This window comes from Aricia agestis, chromosome 7 (assembly GCF_905147365.1).
Source record: "Aricia agestis chromosome 7, ilAriAges1.1, whole genome shotgun sequence".
Lineage (NCBI taxonomy): Eukaryota > Metazoa > Arthropoda > Insecta > Lepidoptera > Lycaenidae > Aricia > Aricia agestis.
In genome coordinates, this window is record NC_056412.1 from 11,208,713 (window position 1) to 11,223,810 (window position 15,098).

General features: G+C 35.1%; 1 protein-coding gene across 2 annotated transcripts in view; it reads right to left on the reverse strand.

Moving 5' to 3' along the window:
• Positions 1-14,533, reverse strand: part of LOC121728973 (paired box protein Pax-6-like) — a 51,877-nt gene extending 37,344 nt beyond the window's left edge. For both annotated transcript variants that reach the window (XM_042117326.1, XM_042117327.1), the window contains exon 1: positions 14,271-14,533. In XM_042117326.1, the coding sequence (XP_041973260.1) occupies positions 14,271-14,400 (130 nt within the window). In that variant the 5' untranslated portion in view covers positions 14,401-14,533. The remainder of the gene's footprint in view (positions 1-14,270) is intronic.
• Positions 14,534-15,098: the final 565 nt, after the last annotated feature.

The following is a 15,098-nucleotide window of genomic DNA, read 5'->3' on the forward strand; positions in this document are numbered from 1 at the left end:
AGTCAGCTTTACTTTTTATTACATTATTTGTAAAAAGGGGGCGGGCCGGGCACCATTTTTTTTTGATTTTGGATTTCTATTTTTGACAGATTTTTCCGAGATCCAGTGGTTAAAGAAAAACAGTTGTGTTTACCACGCGGCGCATATCAAGACGAAACTGTTTTGTCTACGACGACGCAACGCATACATTAGACTAGGTACACCGCTAGACAGTTTTGTCCTTTATGTGCGCGCTCGCATACATTTCAAAGGGAAGCCTACAGTCGTTAGTCAGACTTGTCGCGGTGCAGTTCTTGTACGCATTAGACAATTTTGTCTATGAGACGTTTTGTTTCAAATGTGCGCGTATAATACTTTTTGCGATAGTCGGTCTAAAAACTGTCGTGATTCCAAAGTGCGGTCGCCCTAACACTCGCGAAATAAAGCTGTTGACAATCATTTTCACTTATATATAGACAAAATATGTACCAAATACAGGCATAAAGTATGCATGTAGACTCATGGAAATTTTTGACACAGTAACTCTTCCTTAGTTTTTATTATTCTTAGTTTCTAGTTTCTACTTAACTATTTTGAAAGATATCTCTTCTAATAGAAGGCTGGGCTCTATCAAATAAAGATGAAATTAATCATAAGTCTTATTAAGTAAGTCATAATTTGCTTAATTATAAATGACCCCCTTCGGGTTTGACCATGTAGTCTAGTCGACAAGTTGAAAATGGTACAAAATAGACATACTCCTTTTAAAATTATGTGCGATAGCTCATTGGATCCGGAATGACGCCTAGAAAATTGTGCGAAAAGCGTGTTTAAGAATTAAAAATTGCGAAAGTCATAAACAATTAAAGATGAGAAAAATGGAATTTTGTTTTTTCCCAATATTTCATAAACTATTAATATTTAAGAATTTTTAAGAAAAGATTCTGAAAGAGGAGGAAATTTTCAATAAAAAAACTCTGACTCCCGGAACTCTATTTCCATTATTTATAATTTTAATACGCTAAAAATAGGTCTGCGCGCGACATTTTTAGGTTGCACGCGTGGCGGCAAAAGCGAGTACGGCACATTAATTAATTTATTTAAGGTATTGAATATTTTTTTTATTTAAAAAAATATGGTGTGTTCTGCACTCTATAAATAAATTATTCCCGTTGGAAATTTTACTTTGAGTTAATTTTTCAACAAGTTAAACGATTGTTAACTAACAAAATTTTCTCGAACTACCGTCTTAATTGTTAGTGAAAAGAAAATGTTTAAATAATGGTCGTAAAAATATTTCGCTTCGTAGAGCCTTTCTTACACACATACTTATTAAAATCGCGCCATAAAAGGTAAAAAATATTTATACTTTGTTTATAATATTTTTTTTACTTCGACAACATTCATTTTTCAATGTTCACAACACGGATTTTTCAGTTTGTGTTCAACTTATTTAACGCAAAACTCTTTTTTATGTCATATAAAATAGACGTTAATCATCGGCAATAATCGTCAAATATGCCCCTCTACACTTTCATAGTCACTTGTAAATACAAGTGACTATGAACGTGTAGAGGGGATCAATATCCATCGTTGCCAACGTGGAGAGGTGTAATTAGCAGATATTACAATATAAACACAGCTTTGTAGTTTTCCAGTATGACATGTTATGACATATGCGTGCAGATAGGCCGTTTTTACGACTCCAACATAATATTTTTCAGGTTGAACGTTCAGTATGTAATAATTCCTATAATAGTCGGTTATGTAGAGTATAAGGGTATATTATTATTACATTGTTAAATATGCGGGCTTTATTTTTTAACGGCTTAAGGGAGCGACTTACCTAACATTTTCGATTCGACGAATTGTTTCATTTTCTAAAATTAGATACTAGGTACGTCATATTTCCAAGAATTCGATCTGTGCAAAAACACGATTATCTTAAAATTTTATTGATAGAAAAAAATCACAAAGATGCATCTAATTTTCACGAATTTTTCATTTATTGCCATAACCGTACATAGAACTAAGTTAATATTTTAATACATTGTATAAAAATCTATCATTGAGAAACCGACCTAGCGGATTTTATAAATGTTGTATATTTATCGAGTTATTGAGTAAAACTAATTTGGCGATGAATCCGCGTCGTCCTTTTTCGCCTGGCATATGAAAGGTGGACGTGAGTGTGAAGAAGGAGAAGGACGATGTTTAATTTTTTTGGGTTAGTCGCCCTCTTAAGTGCTAAGTAGAGCTGACTGTGTTCATAAGTTTTATCTAGAGATTAGAAATTATACTATACTAGATGACGCCCGCAGTTTCGTTGCGCCAAAATTCATTTAGCATCGTAATTTTTTCGGAATATCCTGTGTCCTTTTCCGGAACTCATTCCCGGGAAAATTGGTTCAGCGGTTTGGGTTTGAAGAGGTAACAGGTAGACATACTATCGCAATTATAATATTAGTAAGTAAAGTATTGATCGTCATAAAAGTTTCAGTCTGTTAGTGCTTAATAAATAATTTATTAAAATATGTTTGTTACTGCATCAAAAACGAAAGAACGGATTTTGGAATTTGCAAACGTCCCGTGATGAACTATACACGGAAAATTATGAAATAAAACGTGCAAAAATATCCGAAAACTAAATCCACAGTTCCCAAATCTCGCCGGTTTTGTCATAATTCGTAGAGAAGAACTTTAAGGGCATCAGAAACTGAAAGTACAAAGGAAGTTTAAATGCCAAATGTAATTTTTGTGTCCAAAATTTTTCTATTTGACGGGTAAAATAAAAAACCGGCCAAGTGCGTGTCGGGCCACGCTCAATATAGGGTTTCGTAGTACCGCTAGTTTTTTTAAATGTTTGTTTGGTCAATGAATGTACATTTATAACGTGTTTTACACTACTAACAACATCATCTCAGTTACTTTCAAAGGAATTTGAACGAAAAGTTCCTTTATACTTCGCCGAATATAATATACATTTTTGTAGTTAAAGATCGACTATTACTCAATAACTTATGAAGTATTCTTAGCTGTGATAGGTTTCCTTTTAAATTCAGCATATTTCCTACTCCCGTGAATTTTTCACATTTCCAGAAGCAACCGTTTAGCTGGAGACTGGACTCTAACGAATTTTTTCCAATTTAAAACTTAATATTTTATTATATTTTTTTAAGATTTCATGTACTATTTTGTTGACATCATTAATATTATGTGCATTCATGCCAAATTACAGCTTTTTGGGTCCTATAGTCTCTGAGCAAAACCGCGGACAGACAGACGGACAGACCGAAACTATAAGGGTTCCTTGTTGACTACGGAACCCTAAAAACGTAGCTACTAAGGCCTGAATTTGCTGACGTCTCTATTAGCCACTAACCACTTAGTATTACTGTTACTACTCTGACGTAAAGTACTATTAGATAGAAAAGTTCAAATTTCTAATTTACTTAATAACCCCACCGCACGGCTCGATTGAGCGCGAGCAGTAAGTTATGGCAGTTATGGTAACTATTACTAACAACTATTTTTATTAACACGATCATTCGATAACCCTAATAATTATTATTATTGTACGGTCACTTAATAGAGTTACGCGTCTAAATATGTTCGAAAGTACATGAACTTTTATTCTTAGAAAGTTCGTTTTCACGTCTGTTTTTCTAATTATTACCTACCGATACACCGTTGCGCCAAAATGTGTTTATCGCTTGAGAACCGTACATTTTATCAGGATAAATGTATTCATGGGACTCAAAGTATTTCCATACAAAATTTCATCAAAATCGGTTCAGTGGTTTGGGCGAGAAGAGGTAACAGGTAGATAGACACACTTTTGCATAATTTATAATATTAGTATGCATTTGTAGCAAAATTGTTTACTACTAGTTGGTTAATCATGCTTCCAGAACTTAGAAGCCATTAAAAAATATTATACAGCACTAGCTGTCTCGGCAAATGTTGTTTTGCCATAAAATGATTTTCCCTGTTTTCCTGCTTTTCTCTTGAAGTTTTTTCTGTTTTTTCTATAGACCCCACGGAGCCCGAGACCTTTCCAACGAATGCAAAACCGGTGGAAATCGGTTCGTGGGTTCTGGAGTTATAGCGTCAGGAAGGAAAACCCGACTTATTTTTATAATTTTGATTGTATTTTTAGCAGACTAAGACCCAATTTCACCAACCTATGTTTGTTAAATCCTAACGAGGCATTACTTAACGGAGCTTAGAAAATTAAACAGACTGTTAAAATACTTATGTCCCACAGTAAAAATTTAACAGCGGATTAGTAAATGCAATGTTAAGACCCGATTTCACCAACCTCTGTTTGTTAAATCCTAACAAGACATTACTTAACGGACCTTGGAAAATTAAACAGACTGTTAAAAATGTAACAGCGGATTAGTAAATGCAATGTTAAGTGAACAACGAGTGAACAACTATCAATTCGTTCATTCTTGTTATAAGGCGACGAAATTGCAATGTACAAGATAAATACGACATGTTTGCTGCAATGTGTCACTTTCTTCCATTCAATCAAATTAAAATATCACTGACCGCAAACATTTGTTACGCTATAATAGTTCTTCTTAATTTACCAGGTTAATAATTATTATCTGTCAAAGCTGAAAACATGAATCATAATACAAACTTTTATTTACATATTTCGGTTTGGTAATTTTGATACAAGTTAGTATATTTGCAATGTCAAGGAAAATTCGAAGGCTGAATTTTTGGCAAAGTGAAAATAAATAATTATTCATAACTATGAAAATAATTAATAATAAGGACGTAGCGGAAACATGGCGGAAAGACTCAAAAGTCAAAACAGATTCTTTTATTGATATTGCATATTATTGTCTTTGAAAGTTGTTATTTTGACTCATATAACAGCCTGTTAAATATTTAACGGACCTCCATAGCAGGAATTAAATTTAACGCCGTGTTAGGTGATTTAACATGACATTAGGGCATGGTGGAACGCTAGATAGCTCTAACAGGCCATTAACTGATTTAACAAGCCATTATTTATTTAACATTGCTTGATGAAACTGGGTCTAAGTGAAGAACGAGTGAACAACTATCAATTCGTTCATTCTTGTTATAAGGCGACGAAATCGCAATGTACAAGATTAATACGACATGTTTGCTGCAATGTGTCACTTTCTTCCATAGTAGTATAATAGTAGATAATGCGACGAAATTAAAATATCACTGATCGCATACATTTGTTACGCTATAATAGTTCTTTCTAATTTACCAGGTTAATAATTATTATCTGTCAAAGCTGAAAACATGAATCATAATACAAACTTTTATTTACATATTTCGGTTTGGTAATTTTGATACAAGTTAGTATATTTGCAATGTCAAGGAAAATCCGAAGGCTGAAATTTTGGCAAAGTGAAAATAAATAATTATTCATCACTATGAAAATAATTAATAATAAGGACGTAGCGGAAACATGGCGAAAAGAATCAAAAGTCAAAACAGATCATTTTATTGATATTGCATATTATTTTCTTTGAAAGTTGTTATTTTGACTCATATAACAGCCTGTTAAATATTTAACGGACCTCCATAGCAGGAATTAAATTTAACACCGTGTTAGGTGATTTAACATGATATTAGGGCATGGTGGAACGTTCGATAGCTCTAACAGGCCCTTAACTGATTTAACAAGCCATTATTTATTTAACATTGCTTGATGAAACTGGGTAAAAAGAAAAACTTAACTGCGCACAATCCTGAATGGCGCTATCAAAGCTTTTCGAATCGTCAAAACATAATATTATTATTATAAGTACAAAAATGTATCTCAAATAACTGCCACCGCATTACTGACTGCATAGATAACATAACAGAGAAAGACAGGCAGAATTAGCCAAGCAAATATAAGATAATAAATAAGTGAAAAAAAAATATTAATCAGAATATACTCATTTCAAAATAAAAATAGGTACATAAGTATGTTTAATATTATATCAAAGAAATTGATTTTTAGATGGTGGCCTAGTACGTTTGGTCGGGCTATGTCAAGTCAACGAATAAAATACGCTATATCAGGACATTAACGCCATCCAGTGGTGCGGCAGCTGTGCCTAGACCGTGAACACAATTCGACTAAATTGCGTAGGTCTCCTATCAGGCTATGAATCGATTTCTTTAATAGCACAATTTTTTTTTTCACACAATTTTTTCACAATTCTTTAGTTTATGCAAGTGCCTACAGGTCCTTTTGAAAGTCGCGGCTACGAGCATTACATTATTTGTATTTTAATTAGATACAACCATTTGATTAACTTGATTAAAATTGTAATTAGCTCTTCGCTTAAAAAGTGAGTCTCGTTATTTAATTACACCACACTTTATTAAACTTTAAAGTAACGGGGATATTAGCGTTCATTAGAACTTTGTTGGAATAGAACGTCAAAGTTTTTTTTAATTACGAACTTTTAAACTATCCTACAAGGTATTCTACAAAATTCAATTCTACAAAAAAATTGAAACTGCTAGCATAAACTAAAAAATATATATTTTTGATATCTAGGTTCTCAGTTAAAAGAAGTATAATAAAATGAGATACCGCGCACAAAAACGCTCATTCATGTTTCATTGCATTTCATTGTGTAGGGAACAGCTTCCATATAATCTTAAAATATATAAGATTCTCGTGTCACAATGTTAGTTACCGTAACCTACCGTACCTCCAAAACGGCTATACTGATTTTTACCAAATTTCATATTTATATTCAGTAGGTCTGAGAATCGGCTACTGGCTACTTTTTATATTAATAAGTATTATGTGAATTTGTTGAATAAATAATTATAGTAAATTATTACAAAGTACATTGTTTGTGCGACGGGATAGCGCTTATTTAGTCATCACTTCAATAAAATAATATGGGTGAAATACTTTATAATTATGGCAAAACAACGTTTGCCGGGGCAGCTAGTAATATTATATAACATAAACGCGAAGGTGTGTCTATCTGTCATTCTGTTACATCTTCTGGCCTACACTATAATATAATTTAGTACGCAGATATTTGGAGTCCCGGAAGGGACATAGATCTATATTGCAGTTTCTCACGCCGGTTCTTCTCGCCGGGTTAGTTCCCGAACCGGTGGTAGGCACCATGTAGGACATTCTGAAAACATTTATTTTAAATTTATTCAGAAATAAAACAATTTTGATTTGAGGATACTTTTTATCCCGGAAAAATGTAGAGATCCGTCACGATACCTAAACGAAATTTTGCGTCATCTTATATTTTATAAAACTATTGTAGGATTCTGAATAATGTACCCAATTTGAACATTAAAATACAAAACGCATATTATTTTGAACTACCTGCTCAGACTTATTTCTTGGCGCCTAGGCTTGCTTGGTTGGCTTCTTTGTGAGTTAAGCCTATAAAATGCGTGTTCAAAGATTACCTAACCATAATGCCTGTTTATCTATTTTGCATTTATATGATGTTTTGTCTGTAGACATCAAAGCAACATCATACGATCTTATAGATTTCATTTTGCTCTACGCCATTGAAAAGCAGCGGCAGCATGGGTTGCTAGACAAATATCGGTAGAAAATGAAATCTGCCTATTTCATAAGGTATCATTTTATTTGATTTTGGTCGGTCGGTAAAATAATCGCGCGACAAAAAGTCGTAGTGCGCGCCAGCTCTTAGGGAATACATATTATTATAACAGGAAATTTAAGTGACGAAAGAGTAAAAACTATATTTTAATATTAGTGACTTACAGCACAGATTACTAAAAGTAACTACTTAACTTACTACATAAATAGTTACTACATAACTAAGTAATGAATTTAAAGTCTACCTTAAAATACTTATTTTATAAAATATTATACCTAATTTTTATTTGGGCAAATATTACATCATAACTGCTACTTTATAGAGCAGTGTCTTTCAACCTGTGGGTAGAGCTTCTGTATAGAGGGTCGCCAGAGGTCGAGTATTGTAGTAAAAAAAAATGATTTATCGGGTAGGAAATTTTTAAGAAAAGAATAATAAATAATAATATATTCAAGACATGATAAAAAAGTAAAGCGTTGCGAAATATTTTTTAAGGTTGAAAAACACTGTTATAGAGCAATAACAAAAAAACATTATAAAATTGTAAGTTTTAATAATTACTCTTTAAACTTGAATATAATTCGTGTAATATAAATATTACATAGTTTTTTTGAGTTTTACGACGTGAAGAATAAAAAATATTAAACTCATACTTTCTCGTATATAAGCTACACGATCAAATTAGACTTATCAACATCATATCACGCATTAATAAAATCAATTACATTGATTAATGAAGGGGACTGTGACACAACGAGTTGGTGAATATTGAGCAGCCTTCACCGGAAACGCTGGTCTATCCATCGGCCGATCTATCGATTAATTGGTTCGATCGCCGGCGCAATTCCAACAATGTCCTCCGCGTTTCGCTCACTCATCGCAGCTGGCCACGACAAATGACATATCGGCGCCATGTTACGTAGGAGACTGACATGGATGACTGGCGCATGGATGACATGGATGACTTTCTGCCGCAAGGCTAAAAAGACCGTTCAAGTCACATTTCAGAAAAGATGTAATATTTGAAGAGTTAATCCATATCTACTAATATTATAAATGCGAAAGTGTGTCCGTCTGTCTGTCTATTACCCCTTCACGCCCAAACTGAAGAGCTGCAGGTGCATTGCCGGCCTTTTAAGAGGGAGTAGGGTAATAGGGAAGGGAATAGGGGAGGGTAGGGAAGGGAAAAGGGTAAGGGATCGAGCCTCCGGTAAACTCACTCACTCGGCGAAACACAGCGCAAGCGCTGTTTCACGCCGGTTTTTCTGTGAGAACGTGGTATTTCTTCGGTCGAGCCGGCCCATTCGTGCCGAAGCATGGCTCTCCCACGTATACTTTGTGGAGATACTGGAGATAATGGAGATACTTTGAGTCCTGGGCAAGGACAAAGCTTACTTTTTATCCCTGAAAATGTACGGTTACCGTCGGACGAATCACAATAAACGAATTTCGGCAATAGAATTATATTTGCCTGAAAAATGTTTTGAAAAATATTTTGATTCGATGGTCCTAAAATATGGATTGTTCTATTTGTAGGACAATGTTACTCTTAAATTATAATATAACTATTATCCTATCAATTTATGAAAAATCAGCAGGTTAGGGTTCCGTAGTCAACGAGGATTGTTGATTACAGAACCTTAAAACAGACCCGACGGCCAAGATCCATCGGAGGCCAAGATCCGGATCTTGGCCTCCGAAATGAGCTTTCGCCATTAAGCCCTGTCTTGCGCTACCTCCTGCCAGTTACTGACTTGAAGGTCACGCAGGTCAGCCTCAACAGCATCTCTCCAGCGATACCTGTTGGACGGCCCTTATACGCCTCGTTTTACCCCGCGATCCTCTCGCATTCTCTTCACGTGGCCCAGCCAGCGGAGTCGGTGAGCCTTCGTTTCTCCGATTATATTGGGTTGGGCCACCGGTTCTTCAATTTCGGCACTCTTCCGGATTCGCCAACAGCCGTCATTTGTTTTGGCTGAGCCCTGGATTTTTCTGAGGACTTTCCTTTCAGCGACTAGAAGTTTGTTCTCCTCCTTTTGTGTCAGCGTCCAAGCCTCAGCCATACATTAGTATAGGCCGAATAATCGTATTATAGATTCGGATTTTTGTATTTTTTTTTATGAAATAAGGGGGCAAACGAGCAAACGGGTCACCTGATGGAAAGCAACTTCCGTCGCCCATGGACACTCGCAGCATCAGAAGAGCTGCAGGTGCGTTGCCGGCCTTTCAAGAGGGAATATGGTAATAGCGGAGGGTAGGGATGGGAAGGGAATTGGGGTGGGTAGGGAAGGGAATAGGGTAGGGTAAACTCACTCACTCGGCGAAACACAGCGCTAGCGCTGTTTCACGCCGGTTTTCTGAGAGAACGTGGTATTTCTCCGGTCGAGCCGGCCCATTCGTGCCGAAGCATGGCTCTCCCACGTATAAAATTTTTGCTGAGAAGCTTGGACACGAGCACCTTGTGAAGAGCTGCGCTGCATCGCACGGCATTTTTAACGCGAATGTCAATTTCGTCCTCTTGACTGTTAGTATCAGTCACAGTACACAAAGGTACTTAAATTTGTGTAAGTACACCCCTATACATTGTATAGCTCCAACATGTAGGTCTTCGCAAGGTGTACGCGTGTTTTTGTAGCGTCTCATGTGGAGATACTCCGTTTTATCGTGGCTGATCCTGAGCCCTACCTTCTTCGCTTCAGTCTCCAAAGTCGCGATGGCTCTATGACTTCTCCACGACTTTTACCTAATAGGGCTAAGTCGTCTGCGTACCCTATCACTTTATGCCTTCCATCCAGCTTTAAGCCCGTCACAGACTTAGCTATAATATATATTAATATACCGTACTATAATATATATTATAGCTGAGTGTGCGGTGTCGCGAAAATTAGTATAGAAAATATATAGTAATATGCCTAGCTATAAAGTTATTCATATCTGGGAGCACGGCAGTGCTCCAGCCAAGCTTTTTAGAAAAGTATGCTACGGCCGTGCCGTAGCATACTTTTCTCGAAGCAGTTCGCGGCTTTTTCACACCCCCTTTATCTTCGATGTTAACAAAGCTAGGGATTTAGAATTTCGCTAACTAGGAGCAAGTAATAAAACTAGCTTAACCTCCAAATTACATAATATTTCGATAAATAGTTTAATAGTTACGGATGATCAAAGTTATATGGCAAGGTTCAAACACTTACGGATTCTGTCGCGGAGCACTTATATAATGAGTGATACTCGCGTAAACCTAAGAAATCATTATGATCAAAGTTACTACATTTTGTCACTCACTGACTGACAGATCATCAAAATTCTAAGGTTCTTCTTGCACACTTAGAACCTTGAAATTTGGCAACAAGGTAGGTCGTTCTCCACAATGAAAGGAAAAATTATGAAACTGGCCAAGTACTGGCGTACATAGGGTTCCGTAAATCCGTACCGTAAATTTGTATGGGAGGCCCCCTTAAATCACAAGTTTATGTAATTTTTTTTACTTATTATTAAAGTTGAAATACAATTAAATATTTTCCGAAATTTTCAAAAACCTTACTTTTACCATTATGGATAATGGATATAGAGCAAAAAAGGGCAAAAAAACGTGTTTGTTGTATGAGACCCCCGATTAAATATTTATTTTATTTTAGTTGGACTATTAGCTTTTATAGCGACAACAAAGTACATAATTTGTAAAAAATTTAAATATCTAGCTATTGCGGTTCTCGAGATCTAGCCTCGTGACACACGGACGGACGACAGACAGACAGCGAAGTCTAGACTCATTAGGAATAGGCTCCCGTTTTCATCCTTTGGGCAAGGAAACCTAAAAACTGAAAAGTATAATTTTCAAGAAAAAGAATAAATAAAAGCCTTAAAATGTTATCCCGCAGTTATCTTGTTTTATTTTCTAATCTTGGTTGACATTTCAACTTGGAAAAATATTTGAAAAATATTTGAAAAATTGGAAAAAATATATTGGAAATTTTTCTTTTTTGTTTTCTTTTCTTTCGGAAATTTTTCCATTACCCATCTGTAGAAGCGACTAGCCAACAAAGAAAACAGCAGAAATATATATCCATGTTAAAATGAACCATACATTTTGTTGCTATAACATACATACATTCACGATCACCCAATAGTTATTAGCTACAGTAGAAGTTTCTATCTATTTTATTGTAGGTTCTCGAAAAGAAAAAAATAATTCTAACATTTAAATACCATTAATAATTATTCAAAAGATGACAATTTTGGTACTGTTACATTTAATAAGCGGTTGTTTAGGTTGTGTGTTGGTTTACCAGTTGAAAAAGAAAGTGCTTAAAAATTCTTCAAGATATTTTAAAAAACAATAATTAGTTATTGTGAGAGTTTGATTCTATATATACCATTATTTTTTTTAAGAAGGCACGTCGCTGTAGCCCTGACGTCACTGCGACCCATGAGGATCTATTCATTCGCACTGGAGTATCATCCCCAACCCAATACTGCTCATAAATTGAACGATATGGTTGGGGTTGGTGCCACGAATTTCCTCTGTGGAAGAGTATTCGTGGCGACCAAGGTACCTGTTCCTGCTCTGTAGTCATAGAGCAGGGTAGTCGATGAGAAGGTGAATAGGTGTTTCATCCTCTTCCTTACAGAATCTGCAAGTCGTTAAATGCTACAAATACCCATTCTGTTTAGGTGTTTGTTGAGCTTGCACCTAAACAAACACCTAAACAGAATGGGTATTTGTAGCATATGTACCATATTTCGCATGGTATAATAATCAGAGCGAGCGAAGTGAGCCCTAGTATAACCCACAACCTGAGCACTTTTGTGGTTCACTTTACGGAAAAACTGTCACGCCTATTGCTTTGTGCTTTAACAAAGTAATTTATCAAGTATCGGTCAGTCAGGCTTTGATCAAATATAAGAAAAACTGCCTTAAAGATTATTACCATGCAGAAAAACGACGCCAGCCCTCACAAAGCTCGGCTTTTAGCTAATATTATAACTGTACCGATTTAAGCATAATACTGTTAAATGTTAATGAAAACCAGGCGTTGCGGAGCGAACCTTTGATATTATTTTTGAGCCATATACCTTCGTGGTAGTAAAGAAATAATTTAATGAATTTTCTAAAATAAATGAATATAATTAATTAAGTATTAAATATAATATTACTACTGCTGCTTCTTGCTAGGCCTATCTATAGTATTGAATGTCTTATATGTAGAGTCTCAGAATTATTTAATGTTTGCTTGGTAGAGTTAGCTTGATTTTGATTTTAGGTCTGATTATTGTTATTATTTGCATTTAAGCAGTCGTGCATAACGTAAGAATGTAAGTTATAGTTAGGTACATATTAATTTCAAAATATCCATATTTTATATAGTTTATTTAATAAAATAAACCGTCGTTTAAGTTTGCAAGATGTTTTAGTACTCATGTTTTAATCATTTAAAACTCGTGTTTGATAAGAAGAATAACATTTTACTATTAGATATCTACTATTATAGTATTTTTATAACTAATCTATATATATAAAAATGGATTTTCAATTGTGTTATTAACGCTAAAACTCGAAAACGGCTGAACCGATTGGACTAATTTTAGTCTTAAAATATTCGTAGAAGTCCAGGGAAGGTTTTAAAGTGACACGAAGTTCACCGGGACAGCTAGTATAATAATTGATAAAATGCTAAAAATACGATAATTTAATTTCAATATTATAAATAATATTTAGTCATCATAAACAAAATAGGTACATAATCATAATTCATAAAATAATTAATATTGATGCTTAGTGTTATATCTATTTTTAAGACATTTGTTTCTTAAACTACGCTGAGCTGTTTAAAATATTATTTTATTATGATTACAGAAATTAATTCAATTTTAATCAATGATATTATATGAACAAATTTTAATCAAAAACTATAACACAAACGGACACTATTAAGGTTATAAAATATTATACATAAATACATAATATTGTTTTTATATATTTATGTATAAAAACAATATTATGATAATTTGGTTCACGGTTAATATTAATTTTGTTATAAATATTAACAGTCATTATAGTTCAAGTAGATAAATATAATATAATAAGTAAAGATTTAGAACATTATTTAGGTTAGGTTGCCGTCGGCTCGCTCAATTTTATTGAGCTGCCCATTAATTTCTAAAAATAATATTTTCTATATTATTTATATATAAGTATTTTTAAACGTTGTTAGAATTATATAATAAAACATTTATTTATACATTTAATAAACTATGCAGTTTTTCATAATTTATTAGGCACTTGTATTGTATGAGGAGAGACAAATTATTATCAAAATATTAATTCGCGGTATATCAGAGATAAATCAATGATTTTCTGTTTAATTTTGTTTGTTACATTACATTATTTTTATCTTAAACAAGTTTTCCAGTGTTAACTCCAGGGCTGGCATTTATTATGAAACCTGACAAGTAGAGTGTAGACAGCATACATTTCTGATGGCGCTAGAAATCATTTGACATTACGTATTATAGTAGTATTACTGCGCCCCAAACATTTTCCAAATTGAGTAATGAAAATTATGTTTTTCTTGATGCTATAGTGTTTTTATTTTTAACATTTCAGTAGAGGTATTGATAATTCATACTCGTATTCTATTTTGTATTAGTATTGTGAAGTTAACAGTACCCTGTAACGTTACGATAACTTACCATTCGGCGATATATTGAGAGGCTGCGACAGGGATACTGGCGCGGGCGGCGCCGGCTCCATCTTCCACGTAGAGCAGCAGGAAGCGGGCGAGAAGTCGGGTGTGGGGCCGCTGCCCGCCGATATCAACATGGTAGAGCTACCGACCCGAGCATACGCACCAACTAAGTTCACAACAGTTCACAGACCGTAAGCCAAGACTCGGACACTCGCCGACACGCGCTCGCTCGAAGCTCAACCAGAACACTGAAGAGCGCGCTTGCCTCGCCGGCGCGCCCACTCGCGCGTCTACTCCCATTAGCACGCCTCGGAAAAAATCACCTCCGCCAAACAATAACAAAAAACTGCCTCCGTCGTATCGAACCTCCATCCACCTCTCACTCTAACGCTCTTAATTCGATTTCCGAACGCGTCAAAACTACGGCGGCGCTCGATTCATTTGCAGCCTTCCGTCCTGTTCTTTACGTTCGTTATTTCTTTGGCGATCGATTTAAAGCTTTACCGTTGTCGAAATAAGAGTGCTTTTGTATATTTACTCGGTTTCTTTACGCCGTTCCTCTTATTAGCCTCAACGGAACTACTCCTACTCACACTCGTTCGACCCGGCTTAAGCATGAACCGTACGAAAGGGACAGGTGCTCTACCGCCCGGTGGCAGAATTACAGTAGTGAGCACAGGTGATCTTTCACAATTTGAATAGAGCAACTCGTGAATATATGCGTCTCTCTCTATCTAATAACTAATCGCCGCTGCTACTAGAGAACACGTTACTTTAATCATGGATTCTTTAATTAAACGTAGTCGTAGTTAATCATGCTTAGCATTCTAAT